Here is a 20,911-nt window from a genome sequence, read left to right as displayed (position 1 = left end):
GGATAGGATGCTAGAACATGTTTTAGAAACCCTTCTTTATAGTATAGATGATGGATGACTTTATACTATGAAGTGGTTATTTATGAGAGGCGTAACTATTTGTGCGTACCTAGAGGACACTATGCTGCCTGGGGTGAGGATCTGGTGTTGGCATTTAGGCCGGGAGAAATAATCCCTAGCTACGGGCTGAGGGACATGGAGTAGGCATTGGGCCGGGAGTTGGTAATCTCTGGCTACGGGCGCAGAGACCACGGAGCAGGTATTAGGCCGGAAGTTATATTTATTCAGTGATCTTTCTAGCAGCACACCACGCTTACGAGACGATCTATGATACGTTTACTGTTTTGATTTCCGCGATATGACTTTTGAGATATTTTTGGCATGCTAGGATTTTTATTAAATCCATAACTTATTATGCTAGTAGTTTTCATTATATATAAACTATGGGGGTTAGTACATTGATAACTGTTTTATTATTATTATATATATATATGAACTTGGTCCACTCACATTTGTTTTGCGCCCCCATTTAGAACTTAGGATCAAGGCACCAAATCCCGGCGTCAAGACACTTCCCCAACAACATCTTTGAATCCTCTCGATGTAGGACCCACTCTTTTATTCGTTCAATTTTATCTTAATTCTTTTTAGTGATTAGGTTTAGTTGTATGCTCTGAGCACGTTCCTAAATTATTATTTCATTGTATTTTAAATTTCTAACCCTTATTCATTTCTTATTCTTAGCTTTTGTATCAATTAATGGCTTTCGTCAACCTCGGGTGTCGGCCATCACATGTCTATCCTGGTATTCGGGGAATTTCAGGGTCGGGGCGTGTCAGGCACAATATGGTCATTTGCGCTCTAACATTTAAGAACAAATAAGAGCCTTTTTGTGCCTGGTTCTGACAAGGTTGTTAGAAGACTTTCCCATCCGTATTCACACAATTTTTGTAATCGTGCCCTATCAATTAAAAATTAAAAAATTATAGAAAAAAAATATAAACACTCCCGGCAGCCAAAATAGAGGCCAAAAAAAAAAAAAAAAAATTCTTTTCCAAAAATGAAAGCTGCCCACAAGCACAAGCATCTGGAATATTACAATTTACGACATTCGAAACTATCCATTGAAATATATTAAAACAACTTTAATTTTACATATTTTATCCCTAATTAAAAAGACTTGAAAATTACTCTTCTGTGGAAACCTTTGCACTTACATCCCATCTTTGTTGCTCCATAAATTAAGTCACCAGGATGGTCTATGTGAAATCTGAACTTCTTTCTGCCAAAGTTATGAATAAAAACCAAATCAAAGATAAAAAAACCACATATCTTACAAAACCAACATAAATGAAGGGAAAAAGAACAAAGCAACAAAATTGCAAAATTGAATAGGTGCTTTTAATTAAATGCATAACAAAATTGCAAATCACCCAAATTATAAGTTCAATATGAAAATGAAATTACTTCTGCATGCAAGAGAAAGAAGAGATCTTGACCTTTTCATCCTGACATAGGTTGCCACCTCCTTCACCATCCTCTTCGCCTTCCTCTTTTCTGCTTCCAAATATCAAATCCATAAAGATCGAGGCGAGACTTGAAAATATGTATGCCAGATCTCATAAGATATAAACTCAAAATGTAAAAAGCACAAACTCAAATATGATGCATGAGTGGTTTTGGTGTTTTTCAAAGAAAAAAATGAAGGTGTTTGGGTTAATATTTGAATATTGGGCTTGGATGAAGGAAGGTTCAAAGATGCCAAATTAAACGAAGACTCGAGTTCAGAAACAAACTAAAGCTTTCTCAGCCAAGACTCAAGCCACGTGTCTATAACAGAAGTGACAAGTGATGAAGACCAACCTATTATCAGTCAAAAAGCACTTTCCAGTGGCACTACAAGTAAAAAGATGTGACTCACTACCCTCAAAAATCTTTTGAGCAAAAGTAGAACTAAAAGCAGTCGGGCCAAATTGCCTATAAAAGGGGAAGCAAGCATCAGGAACAAAGAGACTCAACCAATCAAACAAACAAACATACAGACTCTGCTCTCAAGCCAAATTTGCATCCAAAAAGCTGAAATCAACCCAGATTCAGTCATTTTAGCAATAGTTCCCTTAGAAAAGCACTTTTTTGCCTAGTATAAAAGCTATGCTACCTCGCTTAGTGTTGTAGTATCGATTCCATTGTGTAAACCTGTTTACCATAACGTATAACCCCTGTAAACTGAAAGAGAAGTGGTTGCAAGAGGTTCAACCTTGCCAAACAAGGTGAAATCTTGCCCAAGTCTTTTTGTTTGTTCTCTAAATTATTATATATATTGCTTAATGCACTCTTCAGCATGTATTCAAGTCATTTCCACCTGTTTTATATTTTAAAAGTCCCATTTGCATCTAGTTTTGGTTAACTTAATATATTTGTTTTCATTAAGAGTAACTTGGAATCAAACAAATGACTTAAAAGGCCTTGGACTCCCTCTACTCGAACATACAAGATCATGAACTAAAAGTCCTTGTTTACAAGGCAAGAAAAAGAACTTAATGCAGACTTAACCCATCTATGACAATCTTTTGATAACTAGAAGTTTGAGTAACTTGGGGCGCAAGTAATCAATTTAAAATACACTTGTTCTACATTTGCTATACTGAGATAGCAGTGGCACGCCTAAACACTTTGTTAGTTTTGATTGCGAGCCTCAAGGCCTACTCCTAAGGTCCCACAAAGGCACTTTTCAGAACTAACTTTGTATTCTTCTTGTAGTGTAGCAACTAGAAAGAAGACCCCCACATTCACATCACCAAGTGCCAGAACTGCCAAGGAGAGCCGTGCAAGGGTCGAATTCTTTGCCTGAACATAATTTTGGCAATGTGTCATCCAGAGATGCCCGCGTTCCCCTCAACTTTAAGATGCCCGCGTTCCTAACTTTTAGTGGAGAAGATGGCAATGTGTCATCTAGAGATCATATCTTCAAGTTTTCCAACCATTGCATAGCATTTGAAAACAATCCTAACTATAAGTTAAGATTGTTTAGTAACTCGCTGATTGGCCTAGCGTCTCAATGGTATTCTCTATTGCCTCGTAATTCCATTGCTAATTGGGGGCAAATGGAGCACTCATCCAAGGTGTTCATTGAGGAACAACAAGTGAAACACTCATCCAAGGTGCCTCATTTTTACAAGAATAAAGCTGGAATTCACCAATTAGAGTTTGAAAGAGCAGCGCCAGAAGAAAATAATGGTCATGGATAAGAGGGAATGGAAATGTGAGCAGCAGAGATTACTACTCCCTTCAAACTTTTAATGGTAAAAGGGTTGGTCTAGCCAGTCAAAGATAAAAAAGTAATGATGAATGATGGTGGATTTGTCCCTATGAAGCTCCCTAAATACCATAGTTATTCTTTTGATTTAACCAAAGCCTCAGAGATCTATGAAGAGTTGGTGCGGGTAAGAGTGATTGTGCCCGACAGCATAAAAAAGATGCCTAAGCCCGAGGAATTAAGAGGAAATAAGTATTGCAAGCTACACTATACCTTCAACCATTCATAACCAACTGTGTACAGTTCAAGGACTGGATACAAGAGCTCATAGTCAAGGGAAAGTTGCTATTGGAGAAACCCTAGGCCAACATGATGATTGACACAAACCCCTTCCCAAAGAGCCCAATAAACATGATCAACCTGACTTGGGCAGAGAGAAGGTAAGTTGACAGACTTACAGAAGGAGCTATCATGTTGCCTGAGAGACCTAAAGCAGCCATAGTCAAAGGGGTGGTGTTGTGTAGCAAGTGCCAGTGTGAGTTAAGCTAGAAGTCCAGCATCATAAGCTATTATTGATTAAGAATTGATCAGGAGAAGAGAGAAAGAAGAGCAAGAAGCTTGCAAGAATATCAGACGGACAATTGAGAAGGAAACCTCCAGAAATGTCTTCCAAAGGTTAGGAGGGGACTCTGAATCAAAAGGTTTGTCCGAGGTATTTAGAAATTATGAAGCCTCAAAAGAAGTGGAGGATAAAGAGGCCAAAATGCCAAAATGGATGGATGTAAGGTCTTCCCAACCAAGTTATAATGATGTTATAATGAAAGGAAGAACAAAGAACCTAGTATCCCCAGTCACTAAAAAGGATTATGCTCGACTCGGGCGAAAATGGTATGTAAAGGGGGCAGGATGGAAAACTAGTAAAGGAGGTGGGAGCTTCTATGATTAGGAGAGTTTAAAGGTAACACAAAGCCCATATGAAATCATTAAAAGTCCCTGCTACATCAGAAACCTCCGAAAATGTGAAGTTTGAAAAGTGCCACATGGGGGGAGAAATCAACTTCAATTGAGAAGCAAAAATAAGGTGGAAAGGGCAATAGCAAGACTGAGGGAGAAGGAGATCATGTGCCATAAAACCTTCATTCGGGGAATTACAGAATCTTGAAGAGAGCTTAAGAAGATATGATAACGATGCTAACCCCAAAATGAAGTCCAAGACCAATATGTTTTGGAACTATTTCACCTGATAGGGGAATACCTTCACCTTTGTTGTTTGAAACCCTTTGTGAAATCCCAGGGCAAGTGCCAAACTTTGGTATAACTAGGGAGGAAGAATTTCTCAAACTAATGTTACCAAAAGAAGCACATACCTGGTTAAATGAATTCACGGACCATATTAGAGGGAAGATTGATGATTCACCTCGACCTAGCAACTTCCACGTAAACATAACATATGCATTATTTGCCATGTTTTGTGCTGAGCCTGATTAGCCTGCTACAATTGAGGGTGATTATTTGGCAATAAAACCTATGATGCCACATGTTAGTGTTGAGGAAACAGGAAAAGAAGAGTCCAGTCCGACAGGTTTGCCTGGACTTCTAAGGAGAGAGCCCGGGAGAGTGTATTCTAATAGGATGGTCTTCAGTTGCCCATGTATGGCCTTAGCTAACCATCTCAAACCAATATATGTAATTGCTCATCTGTAGGGGGTGCCCTTCAAGAGGGTTTTAATTGGAGGAGCTGCGGTCAACGTGCCACTAAAATAAATGAAAAAGTTATGGAGGAGTGAGGAAGATCTTATTCCTACTGACTTAACAGTTTCTAGCTTTTCTAGGACCATTACCAGAACGCATGAGATATTGCTCTTGGAAATTGACTTGGGATCCAAGCAAATCATGCTAGCTTTCTTTGTGGTGGATAACAGTTCCGCTTATGGAGCCTTGCTTAGCAGAGATTGGATTCACCAAAGTATTTCCGTGTCTTCCATCCTGCATTAAAAAATATTTTTTTACCACTATAAAAGGGCTATATGACCATGATTTTAAGAGATAGTAGAGGCTGAATCACAACCATTTATCCCTACAACCAATGTTACAAAAGCCAGTTTTTACAATCTCATTGTTGGGATTCTCCAGTGCCTATGAGCTAATTAAAAATGTTGCTCGACTAAGGTGACAATCCAAAGGCTCTTAGAACAAAGATTGTTTCTCACTAGGGAAGAATGGGATATACCCCATATCATCCCAGCTCCCCAACACCAGTAACGTCAGGACAAAAAAGAAAGGACCAAGTAGTTGCAGTCGGGTCCTTAATCAATAGACTATTGGTGTACGGTAGAGAGAAATCAAGAAAGGGAAAGCTCAGCCAAGAAAAAAGCTTCAAGCAGCCAAAACACAAGAGAATATGAGTTTTTTGAGAAAAAGATAAAGGCAACCATACATATGGCTGAATGTATATATGACTTAGATTGGCCCGATGACATGCCAGAGGGCCTAGAGTCAGTTGAATTTTTATGTAAAGAACCTGACAAGCCAGCACTAAAGGTACAAGACCCCTTAGAAATCATTGATTTGGGAACTAAGGAAGATCCAAGGCCTATACAAATCAGCGGCCTGTTAGAAGCAGAAGATCGGGCAAAGATGGTTAGCCTTCTGCACGAGTTTAAAGATTGTTTTGCTTGGCATTACACCAAAATGCCAGGTTTAGATTCAACCTTAGTAGAACCCATGATGCCTATTAAGGAGGGATATAAACCTGTAAAGCAAGCACCACGAAGAATGTTAAAAGAGATAGAAGAAAATGTCAAAGAAGAGATCGAAATGATGGATTTATTAGGCTTGCCAAGTATGTTGAGTGGTTGGCCAACATTGTACTTGTTTTAAAAGCTATAACTAATGAAGTTCGGTGTTGTGTTGATCGAAACATTATGGAGCCACTCCTAAATACAAATACTCCATGCCCATGGCTGACTTATCCATAGATGCAGTTGCAAAACACAAAGTTCTATCTTTCATGGATGGAAATGCTAGTTATAATAAAAAAAAAATGACTAAATAAGATATACATAAGACAACTTTTAGATGCCCAAGATATATCAGAGCATATGAATACTTGGTAATGCCATTCAGACTAAAAAATGCCGGTGCAACTTATCAAAAAGCAATGAATGCCATTTTTCATGACTTGATTGGCCATAGCATGGAAGTATACATTGATGACATTGTGGTGAAGTCTAAAACCGAAGAACAACACTTAGTAGACCTCAGACAAGCCTTATTAAGAATGAGTACCCATAAGTTGAAAATGAATCCTAAGAAATATGCTTTTGGGATAAGATCGGGCAACTTTTTAGGATTCCTTGTTCATCAAAGAGGGGTAGAGGTAGACAAAAATAAAGCTCGGGCAATAATGGAATTGCCTCTTCCTACCAATAAAGTACAACTGCAGAGGCTATTGGGAAATATCAACTTACTAAGGAGATTTATTGTTAACTTGGCAAGCAAGATTCAGTCATTGACTCTTCTATTAAGATTGAAAGATAAAAGAGAGTTCGAATGGGGCCCACCACACCAAAAGGCCTTTGGCAGAATAAAGGCTTACCTAGCCTCTCCACCAGTGCTCATGCCACCTCAGATAGGGAAGCCTTTAAAACTTTACGTCTCTACTTCTGAAAAGTCATTAGGAAGTTTGTTAGCCCAAAACAATGAAGGTGGGAAAGAGTAAGCAATATACAACCTCAGTAGAATCCATACTGAGGTAGAAACAAGATATACCCCAGTGGAGAAGTTGTGTTTAGTTTTGTACTTCACTACTTGCAAGCTAAGACATTACATATTGCCTTGCCACATCCACATTATTGCCAAGACAGATGTAATCAAGTACATGCTATCAAAACCAATGCTAGTTAGGAGAATTGAAAAAATGAATTCTAGCACTGTCAGAGTTCAATTTTCAATATGTGCCTCAAAGAGCAATAAAGGGGCAAGCAATTGCAGACTTCTTGGCCGAGCACTAAGAACCACAGGATAAACTAGTCAACGTCCCAGGAACCTTTGAGGTGGCCAGTGTTTGGATTCCACCAAGTAATGCTCACTCGGGCAAGGACGAATGGATTCAGCAAGAAGTAAAGAGAATAACCAGCCTATGGATCACTCATTGAAGGCTGTATTTTGATGGATCTTGCACTCAACATGCTGCTAGGGCTGGGATTGTTATCATTGATCCTCATGGGGTTTAACACTGATATTCATTTCTTCTGGATTACCAAGATACTACCAACAATCGGGCAAAATATGATGCAGTGATAATTGGCCTAGAAATCTTGATAGAGTTAGGGGCCAACTGAAGTTGAAGTGTTTGGAGAATCGGAGTTGGTGATCAATCAGCTGAATAGGGAATATAAGTGCAAACACATCACCATGGCTGGTTATTATTTGGCAGCTACTCAGCTATTAAGTTATTAGGACACTAAAATATCAGTCAATCATATCCCCAGAGAGTTAAATTCAATTGCTAATGAGATGGCACAGTTAGCTTGTGCAGATCCAAGAAAGAGGGTTTGAAGTAGATGTAGAAGTACAAAGGAGAGCCCTACCTTATATCTTTGAGAGAGGATTCAACCTGGATGTGATGGCTAAAGAACCAGAGATAGAGGACTGGAGAACACCCATTACTTAGTACCGAAAAACCCTTCTTTCCCCATAAGTAAGAAGAATAGACAACAAGTAACTAAGTATGTCATGTGGGATGAATCTATGCTAATGAAGACTCCAGATGGACTGTTGTTGAAATGCTTAGGCCAAGAAGAATCAATGAGAGTGATGGCCGAAGTACTTGAAGGAATCTGTGGGTCACATCAAGCTAGAACTAATATGAGATAATTGCTCAGAAGATATGGTTATTTTTGGCTCGAGATGGAGAAAGATTGCAAAGCTTATGCCCGAGGGTGTGAAGAATGTCAAAGACATGGACTTCTCCAACATGTGCTATCAATACCCTTGAATCCTGTGGTAAAGCCTTGGTCTATCAGGGATGGGCAATGGACTTCATCAGGCAAATTTACCCATTTTCTAGCAAGGGACGCACATTCATAATTGTGGCAACAAATTACTTTACCAAGTGGGTAGAAGCTTCAGCTGTAAGGACTATTACTTCAACTGATGTCAAGACGTTCATTGAAACTAAGATCTTACATAGATATAGGGTGCCCGAGATGATTGTTACAGATCGTGGGACATCTTTTATTTTAAAAGAAGTAGAGGAATTTGCAAGTAAATTCAAGATAAAAATGATCCAGACCATTCCCTATTACCCCCAATCAAATGGTTAAGCAGAGGCCAGGAACAAGATCTTGGTAAATATTATAAAGAGGATGATAGTAGATAGTCTAGAGAAATGGCATGAGAAGTTAAGAGACACTTTGTGGGCTTACAAAACCTCCAAGAGGGTAGGAATTGAAACTACTCCTTATGCCCTAACCTTCGGGCAAGATGTTGTATTACCTATGGAAATTAATGTGAGCTTTATTAGAATTCAAAACCAGTTTAGGCTACATAGCGAAAAATACATTCAAGTTATGTGCCAAAAAGTTGAAGATCTAGATGTGGCCCGAATTGAAGCTTTAAACAAAATTCAAAAAGGGAAGAAAGCTGTTTCCCGAGCTTATAACAAGAAGGTAAAGTTAAAAAACTTCAAGGAAGAAGAGTTGGCATGGAAGGCAATTCTGCCATGGGAGCACAAGTCAGAGGCTTTGGGAAGTGAAGCCATACTTGGGAGGGTCATTTCATTATCAACCAAGTATTGGATAATGGAGGATATTACATGGCAGATTTGGAAGGAAACTTGTAAAGGCATCCAGTTAATACTAAGTTTTTAAAGAAACATCTTCCAACTCTATGGGATGTCAGGGATTATTATATTGATGAGGGTTAGTTATTTCAAGAAGAAATAAAGTTAGATGGTGCAGTTAGAACTTCAAAAAATATGATGACAAGATTATATGAAGAAAAGTCTTTTATTTCGGCAAAAGAAGGAAGTCACAAAAGCTTTAATTTAATAGTTTCACATCCTTGGCTAATGTAGCTATCCTAGAATGATAGGCCTGCATGATTACAAAAATTCGACCAGGTTCTTCTAGGTACATATTGTTATTGGCCAATTGGACTTCAGAGGCTTCAACTTCCTGGTTTACCTTCTCTACCTCTTCTATTTTCTTGTAAAGTTGGTTGGCCAGGTTCAACTTCTCAGCCTTCAAAGAAGAAAACGGCTCCTCCAACTTTTAGATCGTAGAATCTACCATTACTATCCTATCTTCCATAGCGGATCCTTCCTCTACCAACTGTTGAAGTATGGTTGAAGTCTGAGTGTATTTTTCTTGGTAAGACCTCACTCTGTTGGATGTCTGCTTTGCCCGCTGATGCTGATCCCTCAGCTCTCGCAGATTATCAAATAAGTAAAGAAAAAACTCATATTGAGCCTTCGACAATAATTGAGCCTTGTAGAGCTCAGTCAAGGCCTTATCAGCATCATAAAGAGCCTTAAGGCTGCAAAAAACTATGAAGTCTCTCCTCATCCACTCCTTGAAAATTTGGCATGCATTTTAAATAAGTTGAGGCTCAGAAGGATGAGAGGGAGACTGCAACTTAGTCTTGATTTGCCTAAACTTTTTAACAAGCTCAGTCAAAGATGCCATTGCAGGAATAAATGTTAGAGTTGGGGGCAGTACCCTAACACTTCCAGTGGCAGCAGTAGAAGGGGTAGCCTTAGAAATAATTGAAGGATGAGGTCCAAAAGTCAGAATGGAGGTAGCAGCCTTGATCTTTTTCTTAGGCCGAGGAATTGGAACCCCCATGACCCCAGAAGCCAATAGAGGCCTCGGAAGAGCTGCTTTGCGCACCAAGGGATGAGGAGTTTTCCTAAACCCTCTCTAGGACCCTGTTGCAAACCAAGGAAAAATGAGTCAAAGAAGATAGTAAGTTAAATGAAAGATTAGACAAGGGAAGTTAGTGTACCTGGGTTAAGCTCGGAGCCTTAGAAGGTGGATGAGTTATTGTTGCTTGAGATGAAGCTTGAGGTTGGGGGATACGCACTTTTGTTTTTACAACTGCCTCAGAAGGAGCAGGCAGGCTGGCCCGATGAGTAGTTTGGGAAGCCCGTGGGCTAGTTACTTCTGAGACCACAAGGATCCAGGGACTATGGGCATCCCAAATGAAGTTGAACGTGGTTGGTTGATCTTTTGTGCTAGGGATGACTGAAAAACAAAGTAAAATATAAGTATAAATAAAGAGAAAGTTTAAAGACAAAAAAGTTCAAGCTAAAGAAAAATATTCACCAAGTTACTGTTGTCCTTCACAAAGTGCAGCATCTCCCCAGTCCTTGGGTCAAATTGGTAAGTTGGCCAATGTAGAATGAGGAGAAGTAAAAGAGATGGGAATTGAGCCTTGCCGGACTTGAGGAGTTGGTGCCCCAACCTTCGCCTAGGGAAAGAATAAGGAAGTCTATCAGTATTTTGAGGGTTAAAAGACTAAACCAAGAGTGAAAAAGGAATATACCTTATAAGATTTAGCCCAAGAAGGCGAAGCATACACTACTTGTGCAGGAGAAGAAGAAGCCTCAGGCTGGGAGATCCTTTCTTCCCTGGTGACCTATGTTAAACAGTCAGGTAAAAGATTAATACAGGGGTTTAAAGGAAGTGAATTTAAAAGAAAAAGTGATTTAATACTTAAAAGGATAGTGTCCATACTTTCACATCCTCAAAGATAACTTCAAGAAGCTTCATGTCCCTCTAGTACATCTTGGCGCCCAAGGGTTCCTCTCTTGAAGCAAATGTAGGTGAGTTATTATTTAATGAAGGGAAATTGCAGTTAGGAAAAGATTGAGATGAAGTTCACTTATTGGAAGACTTCTGCTTTTTCCTGCCCGCCTTAATTGAAGAAGCAGCATATGACTTATAAGATTTTGAGGCTTTGGAAGTTTTAGCCTTAATTCTCTTCTTCATGGGGGTTACTCGCAGACCTGGTATAGAGAGTGGAGGCTAAGGTTGCTTATTGGGCTCAGACTCAAAAGATTCCACCACTATTGCTCATCAGGCTTAAACTTAGAAGATTCCACCACTATTGCCCTCGTCCACCTGGTTTCCCGAACCTCTGCTATAGGCTCAACCTCGCCCTCAGAGTCTCCAAACTACTTAAAGAGATCCTCAGCCTCTCCTTCTTGCTAAACCCAACTCATTGCCTTGGAGCATCAGTTGCAGCCCTTTGGAGGACAAGTTCGTCTGCAGCTTCTTCATCTAGCCTAACGTCTACTTTTTCAGTAATGCCTTGGGCTGCAAATTCCAAGATAACCAAGGGAAGGATTAGTGGAAAGCAAATTATAAAAGAATCATAAAATACAAGTTAGAAACGACAAAGGTTACCTATTAGAAGAAGCTGGTTCTTCTAATGAATCACCTCTTTCCAGCTTTCAAGCTTGCTCAGCTTGGGATATGACTTAATGATGAGTTGCCCGAAGAAACGATCGTGAGACTCCCTGATATCCACTCCACACTTCTTGGTCCACTTGGCTTCCTACCAAGTAGAAAATGAGGGAGTACACTCGAAGTTTAACGCCACGAGCTTTTAGGTGATTTTGTTCATCACTTCTAAGCTACACCGAGCTGCTCGAAACATAACTTCCAAAGGAGAGTGGAGACGGTAGGAGGTGCCGCAATGCACAGAGTCAAAGAAAGGCACTGCGATGACTTGTCTAAACCTCAGATGCCTACTGTAAAAGTTCGGGTGGTAAACTTCCAGCCCGTGTTCATAACGGTCGCTCATCACCCCCTAGGCTAGATCTCTCTGCTGGATGCAGCTGATAAACTTCTCCTTGCAGAAGGCACTAACATCATCCTCGAAGGCATCCTGGAAGATTTGGTATGAAAACCAAGGGTATTTTCTCAGTACTTAAGCTCCCCACTCTAAGTCTGCCCAAATGTGGCAAACTCTAAAGAAGTAGAGACATAAAATGTTGAATGGTTGGTAGGAGAAGCCTCTACTAAGATGCGGGTAGGAGCAACACTTTCAAGGAATTCTAATTTTGGTGCCCAAAGCTCGGGGAAGTACCATTGTAGCCACAACTGGACCATCCAGGTTAGCCCGTTGAGGTTGGTCTCAAAGGGTGTGCCTCTGGTCATCTCATATAAGAGGTGGTAGAGGTGCGATGAGGAATGGCCCCGTAGCTACATCATCAAAAGAGTGGAGAGCTTCCACCAAAGGAATCCACTCAACCTTTACCCATTTAGATTTGTTGAAGAAGACATACTTGTTGAGCCAGTACAAGAGAAAGTACATGTGCTCCTAGTCCTTCTTAGCAAACAGGATGAAGCCTGCGAAAGAGGTCCCATAACTCTTGAAGGTTGAAGGGGTGTACTCCAACCGAGTTATGGGATCAGAAGTGCCCAAGCTCTCAACAGTCAGGCGAGATGGGGAAGACCAGTTGTGGGTAACATCCATGACTCTGCCTGAGGGCCTTAGCCTGAAAACTTGAGCCATATTAAGAATGGTTGGGGACATGGGACCCATCCTGAAATCAAAGGTGTTGGTCTCGTTGTTCCAAAATATAAGAGATGTGGTTAGCAACTTGGGCTTGGCAATCACGGTGATCTTGGAAAGCATTATCAGCTCGTATATGACATTTTTCATCCACTTCTTCATGAAAATAGGCTTAAGCTCGTTTAGCCATTGTGTCCAACCTTCGTCTTTTATCAAAGGAAAACCTTTTCAATGGTTCAACCACTTGGAGGCCGAAATGCCAGCCTTGTCAGAATATGGGTTGGGGGTGAACCATTTAGCCTTGGCCATATTGTTCTTCATAGCAATTGGGATCTGGTCCATGTAGATCCCAGAGAGTGCACTCCTACCTCTTCGAAGAAAAGTGAAGTTTGCAGACCAGCCCAATCGCGATGAAGGTCGTTGAGCAAATGGCGCATGGTGACAATCTGTTTGCCAGATTCACAGGAAGGTTGAACAACTTTGGGTGCCATTGATTGATTTTGAAGAGAAAGTAGGAAATAATTGAAGGCAGAAAGCGAGAAAGAACAAGAAGCAAGAAGGTTCTGGAAAGTCTGAGAATTCTGGAAATTCGAAGGATTAAAATGGCTAAGGTATTTAGCCGAGAGATTTAAGTGAAGATTATATAGTAAGGAAGTTAGTTAACGTTGAGGATCGTGGGTTAGTGTAAAGGTTTCTCAGCCAAGACACAAGCCACGTGTCTATAACATAAGTGACAACTGATAAAGACTAACCTACTATCAACCAAGAAACATTTTCCAGTGGCACTACAAGTTAAAAAATGATGACTTACTATCCTCAAAGAGCTTTCGAGCAAGAGTAGAACTAAAAGCAGTCGGCCCAAACTGCCTATAAAAGGGGAAGCAAGCATCAGGGACAAAGAAACTCACCCATCAAACAAACAAACAAACATACAAACTCTGCTCTTAAGCCAGATTTGCATCCAAAAAGTTGAAATCAACCCAGATTCAGTCCTTTTAGCAATAGTTCTCTTAGAAAAGCGTTATTTTGTCTAGTATAAAAGCTCTGCTACCTCCCTTAGTGTTGTAGTATCGATTCCCTCGTGTAAACCTGTTTACCATTCATCCCTTTTTTAACATACAACCTCTATAAACTCAAAGAGAAATGGCTGCAAGAAGTTCAACCTTGCCAGACAAGGTGAAATCTTTCCAGAGTCTCTTTGTTTGTTCTCTAAATTATTAGATTTATTGCTTAATGCACTTTTCAGCATGTATTCAAGTCATTTCCACTTGTTTTCTATTTTAAGAGTCTCATTTGCATCTAGATCTGGTTAACTTAATAGATATGTTTTCATTAAGAGCAACTTGGAATCAAACAAATGACTTAAAGGGCTCTGGACTCCCTCCATTCGAACATACAAGATCATGAACTAAAAGTCCTTATTTACAAGGCAAGAAAAAGAACTTAATGCAAACTTAACCAATCTGTGACAATCCTTTGATAACAAGAAGTTTGAGTAACTTGGGGCACAAGTAATCAATTTAAAACACACTTGTTCTACATTTGCTATACTGAGATAGCAGTGGCATGCCTAAGCACTTTGTTAGTTTTGATTGCGAGCCTCAAGACCTACTCCTAAGGCCCCACAAAGGCACATTTCATAACTAACTTTGTATTCTTCTTGTAGTGTACCAACTAGCAAGAAGACCCCAACACTCACATCACCAAGTGCCAGAGCTGCCAAGGGGAGCTGTGCAAGGGTCGAAATCTTTGCCCGAATAGAAGGTAAAGCCTAGATCTAAGAGGAATGAGAGAGAGAAAAGGATAGATGAACATATGATTTTGTTTGGCTGAGAGAGAGAGAGAGAGAGAGAGAGAGAGAGAGAGAGAGAGAGAGAGAGAGAGAGAGCTTTGGGTGGATGATAGAAATTTGTGTGGTGTGGGTGGGTTTAAGGGAAGAGAGAAGATGACTGTGGGTGGGCATAAGTCTTTGAGAAAGTAATAAAGTACTAATATAATTGTGTCTTTAAAAGTAAAAATTGGACTCAATTGACATAATTAAGTCCATTTATTTATATAGTTGTCAGAAAAAAATTTGATTTTCAAATTTACATGCTTATTCGTGCTTAGTACAAGCAATAATGTATTAATTTTACATTGGGCACAATACGTGCCCTATATCATATATTGGCACTTTTTCACCTTATTGGTTTTCAGAAAGACACAACCTATTTTTTCTGTCCTTAATTTCGTACCCAAAAGCCATTTTTCTTATAATGAGAGATTCGTCATTCTGAGAAGAAGGAAGAAGATTTGTTAGAATAGCGATTTCTTTGTTAAGCAATAAGAAACTTATGATTTGATAAGCACTACATCTTTAGTTACTGGAATCATGTAGTAGGATTCTCTCCTCTGTTTTTTATCCTCCCCTTTCCTGGAAACATCTTATATTTATTTTTTAAAGAAAGAGAAAGACAAAATAAAGAGTGTGAGAGAAGGTAAGACCATCTCCAAAAGAGATGTCAAATTTTGAACATAAAATTTAAATTTTGAACATAAAATTTAAATTTTGACAACTTATGTGGTACTTTGACATCTTTTAAAATTTTGTTCTCCAACTGATATGTCAAATTAAATTATTATTTGATTATTTTATATAATAAATTATTAAACTAATTAAAAATTAATATATGACATTTAAAGTTTAATCAGTAATCTGTTCACATTCCTTGACTGAAAAGAAGAAAAAAATAAGAAAATTGCATCGGTCAACTCAACATAATTATAATAAATGATTAAACTAATTAAAAATTAATAAAATACATTTAATAATTAATTAAAAAAACATTTGAAGCTGTTGTCAAATTTGACAACAACATTTTTTTTCTGCCAATCCATGTCATCGCCACATAGGATTTGACACTGAGAATATTAGTGTGATCTTTTTTTTACTATTATAATTTATGTGTATATTTTTTACATTTCCTTTGAAGATATTTAAAAAAAATGAAAAAAGAAGAAAAAAGAATCTTAGTCCTAGAATCATATTTAATCCTCTAATTTTTTCGGAAAGGTGGACGGGTTCCGTGAAAGGTTGAAGTGTGGGTGGGCCACAGGTTATTCAAAAAATAATAAAAAATAAATATGTGAGCTTATGTTCTAAAAAATCAAGACAAATAGGGCAAAAAAATTATTTTTATTTAAATATAATAATACAAAGGACACAAAAATGATTTTCGTGTTCTTGTAAATTAATAAAAAAAACCTAGAATTACGGATATCGAGAAGTCACTTCCAAATTTTATTGATGGTACATACAAACTTTCGTGCTCATGCTCAAGTTTTAATAGGAACAAATACACTTTCCATTTTTTTTTTGGACACAAAGTAAGGGAACGTTTGAAATAGTTTTGTGTTCAATAAAATTTAAAAAGCACAAATATGCTTTTGTGCCATTGAAAATGAAAAGGGCACAACTCAATTGTGGTCTTAGCCTATTTTTATTGTAGTGCCGTTTGCTTAGTTGCTAGCTCCAGAGGCCGACAGGTGTCACTAGTTTAGTTTCTCTTTGGCTCATATATTTAAATGACACTATTGCTTAGAATGTGCGGCACTGTATTTCTAATTATTATTTTTATGCTTGAAGCCGATGATGTTGGAACAAGTTTTGTCAGATCAGGATAGTGAGGATGAGGTTGATGATGATGTTGCTGATCTTGAAGATCGAAGGGTATAATACTAAACCTCCTCTCTCTTGTGCAATAGCATATGTTTCTTAGGCAACTAATTTTCGGTCAGACATGACCTTTATTAATGGCTGATCGAGCCATCGAGGAAAAGATTTTCTTGCCATCTGGACTTGTTTTAAGTTCTTTGTATTCCCGTGCACTGATGTATCTGCGCTGAACATATGGGAGCTTATTTGGGAATATATTAGCTCCACCTTACATTGATGTGGCATCCAGCAAATGAACAAGTGATATTTTACTCTATTGTAGATGCTTGATGATTTCGTTGATGTGACAAAAGATGAGAAGAAAATAATGCATATGTGGAACTCCTTCGTGAGGAAGCAACAGTAATTTCTCTATACTTCTTAATTCTTTCAATAACAACTGTTGGACTTGGATATCAAGTGGCACTTTTGGTAGGGCTCTTCATTTGCACTAATAATTGTTTGGGTTAAAACTTGAACTTTGGGCTCAAGAAGGAGTTGGCCCAAAAGGAGGTCTGGAAAGGGGAAAAGCCCGAAGCCCAGCCAAAGCCCAGAAGGCAGAAAAGGCCTTTCCCGACTAGGTGCAGATCATTTGAACCACTTGCTCACCTACTTAGGGGTCAAGTGGTGTAGACCAGCCAGCTAATCAGCCTAAAAGCATTTTACAGGGGCAGTACAAGTAAATAGCTGATGAGTCATTACCCTTCAAGCTGCATTCGGGCAAGATTACTGCTACAGGAGGCCAAGCCGAAGTGTCTATAAAAGAAAAAAGAGAAATCAGAGATAAGGACACTCAATCAAACAAACAGATACAAGTACAAACTCTGCTCAAAGCCAGATTTGCCTTCAAACGAAGCTGTAGTCAGCCCAAGCCTTCATTCCTCTCGGGATCAACCCTCACCCAAACCTTTTGTAATAGCTCTGCTACCTCGTCTTAAAACTTGTTGTAGTATCGATTTCTTCCTGTAAACTCATCTCCCTACCCCCCCTTTCTAAAGCTCTCAAACCCCTTGATAAACCACAAAGATAGGAAGTTGCAAGACGATCAGCCTTGCCCGACCCTCTTTGGTTTTGTCTTTTCATTCATTAGCCTAGCAATATGTTGTATACTTCCAGTTGTATTGAAGTTATTTCTAGTAAGATGACGATTAAAAGACTCTCTCAATTCTTGAATCCGATTTGAATATGTCTTCACAGTTTAAATCAGATCTAAGTTCTAAGCTCTCGGGCATGTAAGATTGATCATTCAAAAGTCCTTGGTCTCAAGGCATAAAAAAGAACCTTATGTGGACTTAACCCATCCACGACAAGCTTTGATAAACAAGAAGTCCGAAGTTACTTGAGGCGCAAGTAATCGACCTATCTCTTAGTTTTATTTCTATTATATTATGATTATAGTAGAACGTTTGAGTATAGAAGGAATTCTGATGGGAAGCCTCAAGGCCTATATCTAAGGCCCTACAAAGGCACCTATTTGGGTTCATTCTACTCTGCGAGCTCGGATAATCAGAAGTATAATGGTTATAACGGTTCTGCAATCAATGAAACAGACATCGTATATTCGAGTGCTGGGTTAGTTCTTGATTGAAAGCCTCAAGGCCTACACCTAAGGCCCCACAAAGGCACCTGTCATAACTAACACAGCCTCTCGGGTATATGTACAACTAAAACTCAACATCTATTTTACATCTGCCATGCTAAAGATGACAATGGCACGCATGAGCACTTAAAAGTTAATCTTGATTGTGAGCCTCAAGGCCTATACCTAAGGCCCCACAAAGGCACCTTTCAAAGTTAACTATGTCCTTCTCTTTCAGCCTTGCCCGACAAGCCCGCCAGTAAAGCAGAAGCCTGACAGAAAGCATCAACCGGCGCCAACCTCTTGGGGAGCTGTGTGCTCGTCGGCTAGGAAACATCCCCGACGGAAATTCCAGCCACGAACAATAATGCTCAGTGATGGACAAGCACTGGACCAAAAATAAAGGGACAAGTTCATTTTCGTATGTGGAAGAACATTATTTTTCTCTCGATTCTTTATGACATATTTTGTGTAATGTTTAGCAGGGTATTGGCTGATGATCATATTCTTTGGGGGTGCGAGGCAATTTTGAGGTTGCACGGGCAAGATCTTGTCAAATATCCTGCTCTGATATGGTAATAATTGCACTCATTTGATCGTTAGTTTCTTCGAATTTATTGCATCTAGTCATTTACAACCCCCTTTATCTAATTTTTCTAATCCATTCCTAACAAATTAAAGCCTAAGTTTCATGAACTTAAAAGTCCCTCGTTCAAACGTACCACTAAAGACTATATGTACAGTGGCGTTCACATAAGGACCTAGTTTAAGTATTTAACTATTTTCACTCTTTGCCCTCAAGATTTTTTTTGTCAGACCTTTTCTTTGGTTTTAAGTTTAAGGACGTCACCTTCAGTATTGAACAGTTTCTCTGTAAAGTGATTTTGTCTTTGCATCATTCCTGCCCCTGTCCAGCCCCTATCAAGCGAAAGCCATCCGGAAAACACCTAGTATCATTTGACTGACTGTTATATGAGAAGAAGATAATTTGTCTCTTCACGCGCTTGATGCTTTACGTATTGCCTTGGAGGAAAATGTAGCATTATCATGCTTTGCTTTTGATTAGCATTTCTGAATCTCAAACAACGACTCACTTTGGCAGGTGTTGGAGATTATTTATGCTCAAATTGTGGAATCACGGTCTCCTTGACGCACGGACCATGAACAACTGTAACATAATTCTTGAACAATGTCAAAGCCCAGCGTCGGAACCCCAAAGTTGAAAGAGTATTTTGTTGCTTCCATTTTGTATTATGTTTGCTTATTTCGTTGTTGGGTGAAAGATTTTTCCGTGCCTATTGCCTTTGTTGTAATGAGCTGTATGCGATTTTCCAGATGAATGTAGAACAGTACTATATGCATCCATGTATCCTAAAATATGAAAGAAAACATAGCAAAGATATTTCAACAAATGTCTTAAAAAAAATTTTAAGTTCTTTCTTTACAGTGATTTAGTGTTCAGGTTATGTTTTAGTTGCCTTTTTTTTTTAAATAATTTAGTCAAGCTATATGAATAAAACTAACTAAATTGATAATAACCAGGAATAATTGCAATTTGAATCTATGCTTAATAGAAAGATAAGAGTACCAATTTTGGTGCAGACTTAGGTTTAGTCAAGTTGGTTAGCGTGCTCTTTTGCTTTACTTTCAAAGTCCGAGTCTTTATTTTTGTAGTACAGATGAATTTAGTGTAGAACATTTTTGAAAAATATGTGTCCTTTCTATGGGGAAACCTATTTGTCCCTTCACTTAAGATTAACGTATCTTTATCGTACAAACATCATATTCAAATTTTTTTTTTCTTTTTTATCATCATCGAAAGATCATCATTGCACAAAATTATTTAATTTGAAGATTATTTAACCATCTTTTCGTGTGAAAATCAATCGATGATTTTAATATAAAGCCCATCATAATAAATTGCACTTTTGTTGATGCATATGAATTATTTGGAAAAAAATTTTGGTCCGGATCACCACCATACGATGTTGCGATTTCACTAAAATTATAGCACTTCACTAAAATTATAGCACGTTTGTTTATGTACTTTTTTATTAATATATTCTAAAGTTGCGACATCAATTTTATGCTTATCCATGTTATAAAAAAATTTCGGTTATTAACGCATCATTATGATGTGCCAACCATTAAATTTGTCCCAAGTCATGGAAATTTTTCAGTATATCATAAATACGATCTGATATATTAAGTGTCTTAATGCTATTGGTTGGTGGTTTTTTTATTTTATTTATTTATTTAATTTTTTTTAAGTTTTCAATCAATTGTATTATTACACTTGGATCCCTACACCTGCATGCAAACTGACACCAAACCATCCTCTTACGTACCACCATCGTTTTACATGTGAATCAAGACTGGATATAAGGTGCTTACAGGAAGCAAGCATTTTCCACACCATTCAAACAAGTTCCTCATCACCAAAACTCCATCTCTCTCTTTACTTTCCCCTCTCTTTCTCGCTACAGGTTAATGGAAGCCTCACTGGGCACTGTTGCCCTAACTGTTGTTTTGGTTAGCATTGTAGCGTGGGCATGGAGTTTGCTGAATTGGGTGTGGTTCAGGCCAAAGAAATTAGAAAGATACCTGAGGCAACAAGGCTTGGCGGGCAACTCCTACAGACTTTTGTTTGGAGACTTGAAAGAAAGCTCCATGATGCACAAACAAGCAAGATCCAAACCCATGAACCACCTCTCACATGATATAGTGCCACACATCCTCCCTTTTCTCCACCAGACGGTGATCACCTACGGTATGTCAAGTCTTATTTGTCAAATATGTATGTATATATGTGTGTGTGTGTGTGTGTGTGTGTGTGTGTGTGTGTGTGTGTGTATAC

General features: G+C 38.7%; 2 protein-coding genes across 3 annotated transcripts in view; both read left to right on the top strand.

Annotated features, from left to right (window-relative positions):
- Positions 1-19,292, top strand: part of LOC126590056 (polycomb group protein EMBRYONIC FLOWER 2-like) — a 44,397-nt gene extending 25,105 nt beyond the window's left edge. Inside the window, exon 22 of the mRNA XM_050255542.1 lies at positions 19,157-19,292. Coding sequence (XP_050111499.1) covers positions 19,157-19,277 — 121 coding nt within the window. The 3' untranslated portion in view covers positions 19,278-19,292. The remainder of the gene's footprint in view (positions 1-19,156) is intronic.
- The window catches only part of LOC126590057 (cytochrome P450 CYP72A219-like), a 38,279-nt gene that overhangs the window by 15,389 nt on the left and 1,979 nt on the right, over positions 1-20,911 (top strand). The window contains exon 2 of one of the 2 annotated variants that reach the window (XM_050255545.1): positions 20,541-20,851. In XM_050255545.1, the coding sequence (XP_050111502.1) occupies positions 20,545-20,851 (307 nt within the window). In that variant the 5' untranslated portion in view covers positions 20,541-20,544. Of the gene's footprint in view, positions 1-20,344; positions 20,852-20,911 lie in introns of those variants that run through there. The other variant, XM_050255546.1, reaches the window with a different exon arrangement.

Source organism: Malus sylvestris, chromosome 11, assembly GCF_916048215.2.
Source record: "Malus sylvestris chromosome 11, drMalSylv7.2, whole genome shotgun sequence".
Classification (NCBI taxonomy): domain Eukaryota; kingdom Viridiplantae; phylum Streptophyta; class Magnoliopsida; order Rosales; family Rosaceae; genus Malus; species Malus sylvestris.
The sequence above is the reverse complement of the archived record's forward strand: the minus strand, read 5'-3'. Positions and strand labels throughout refer to the sequence as shown.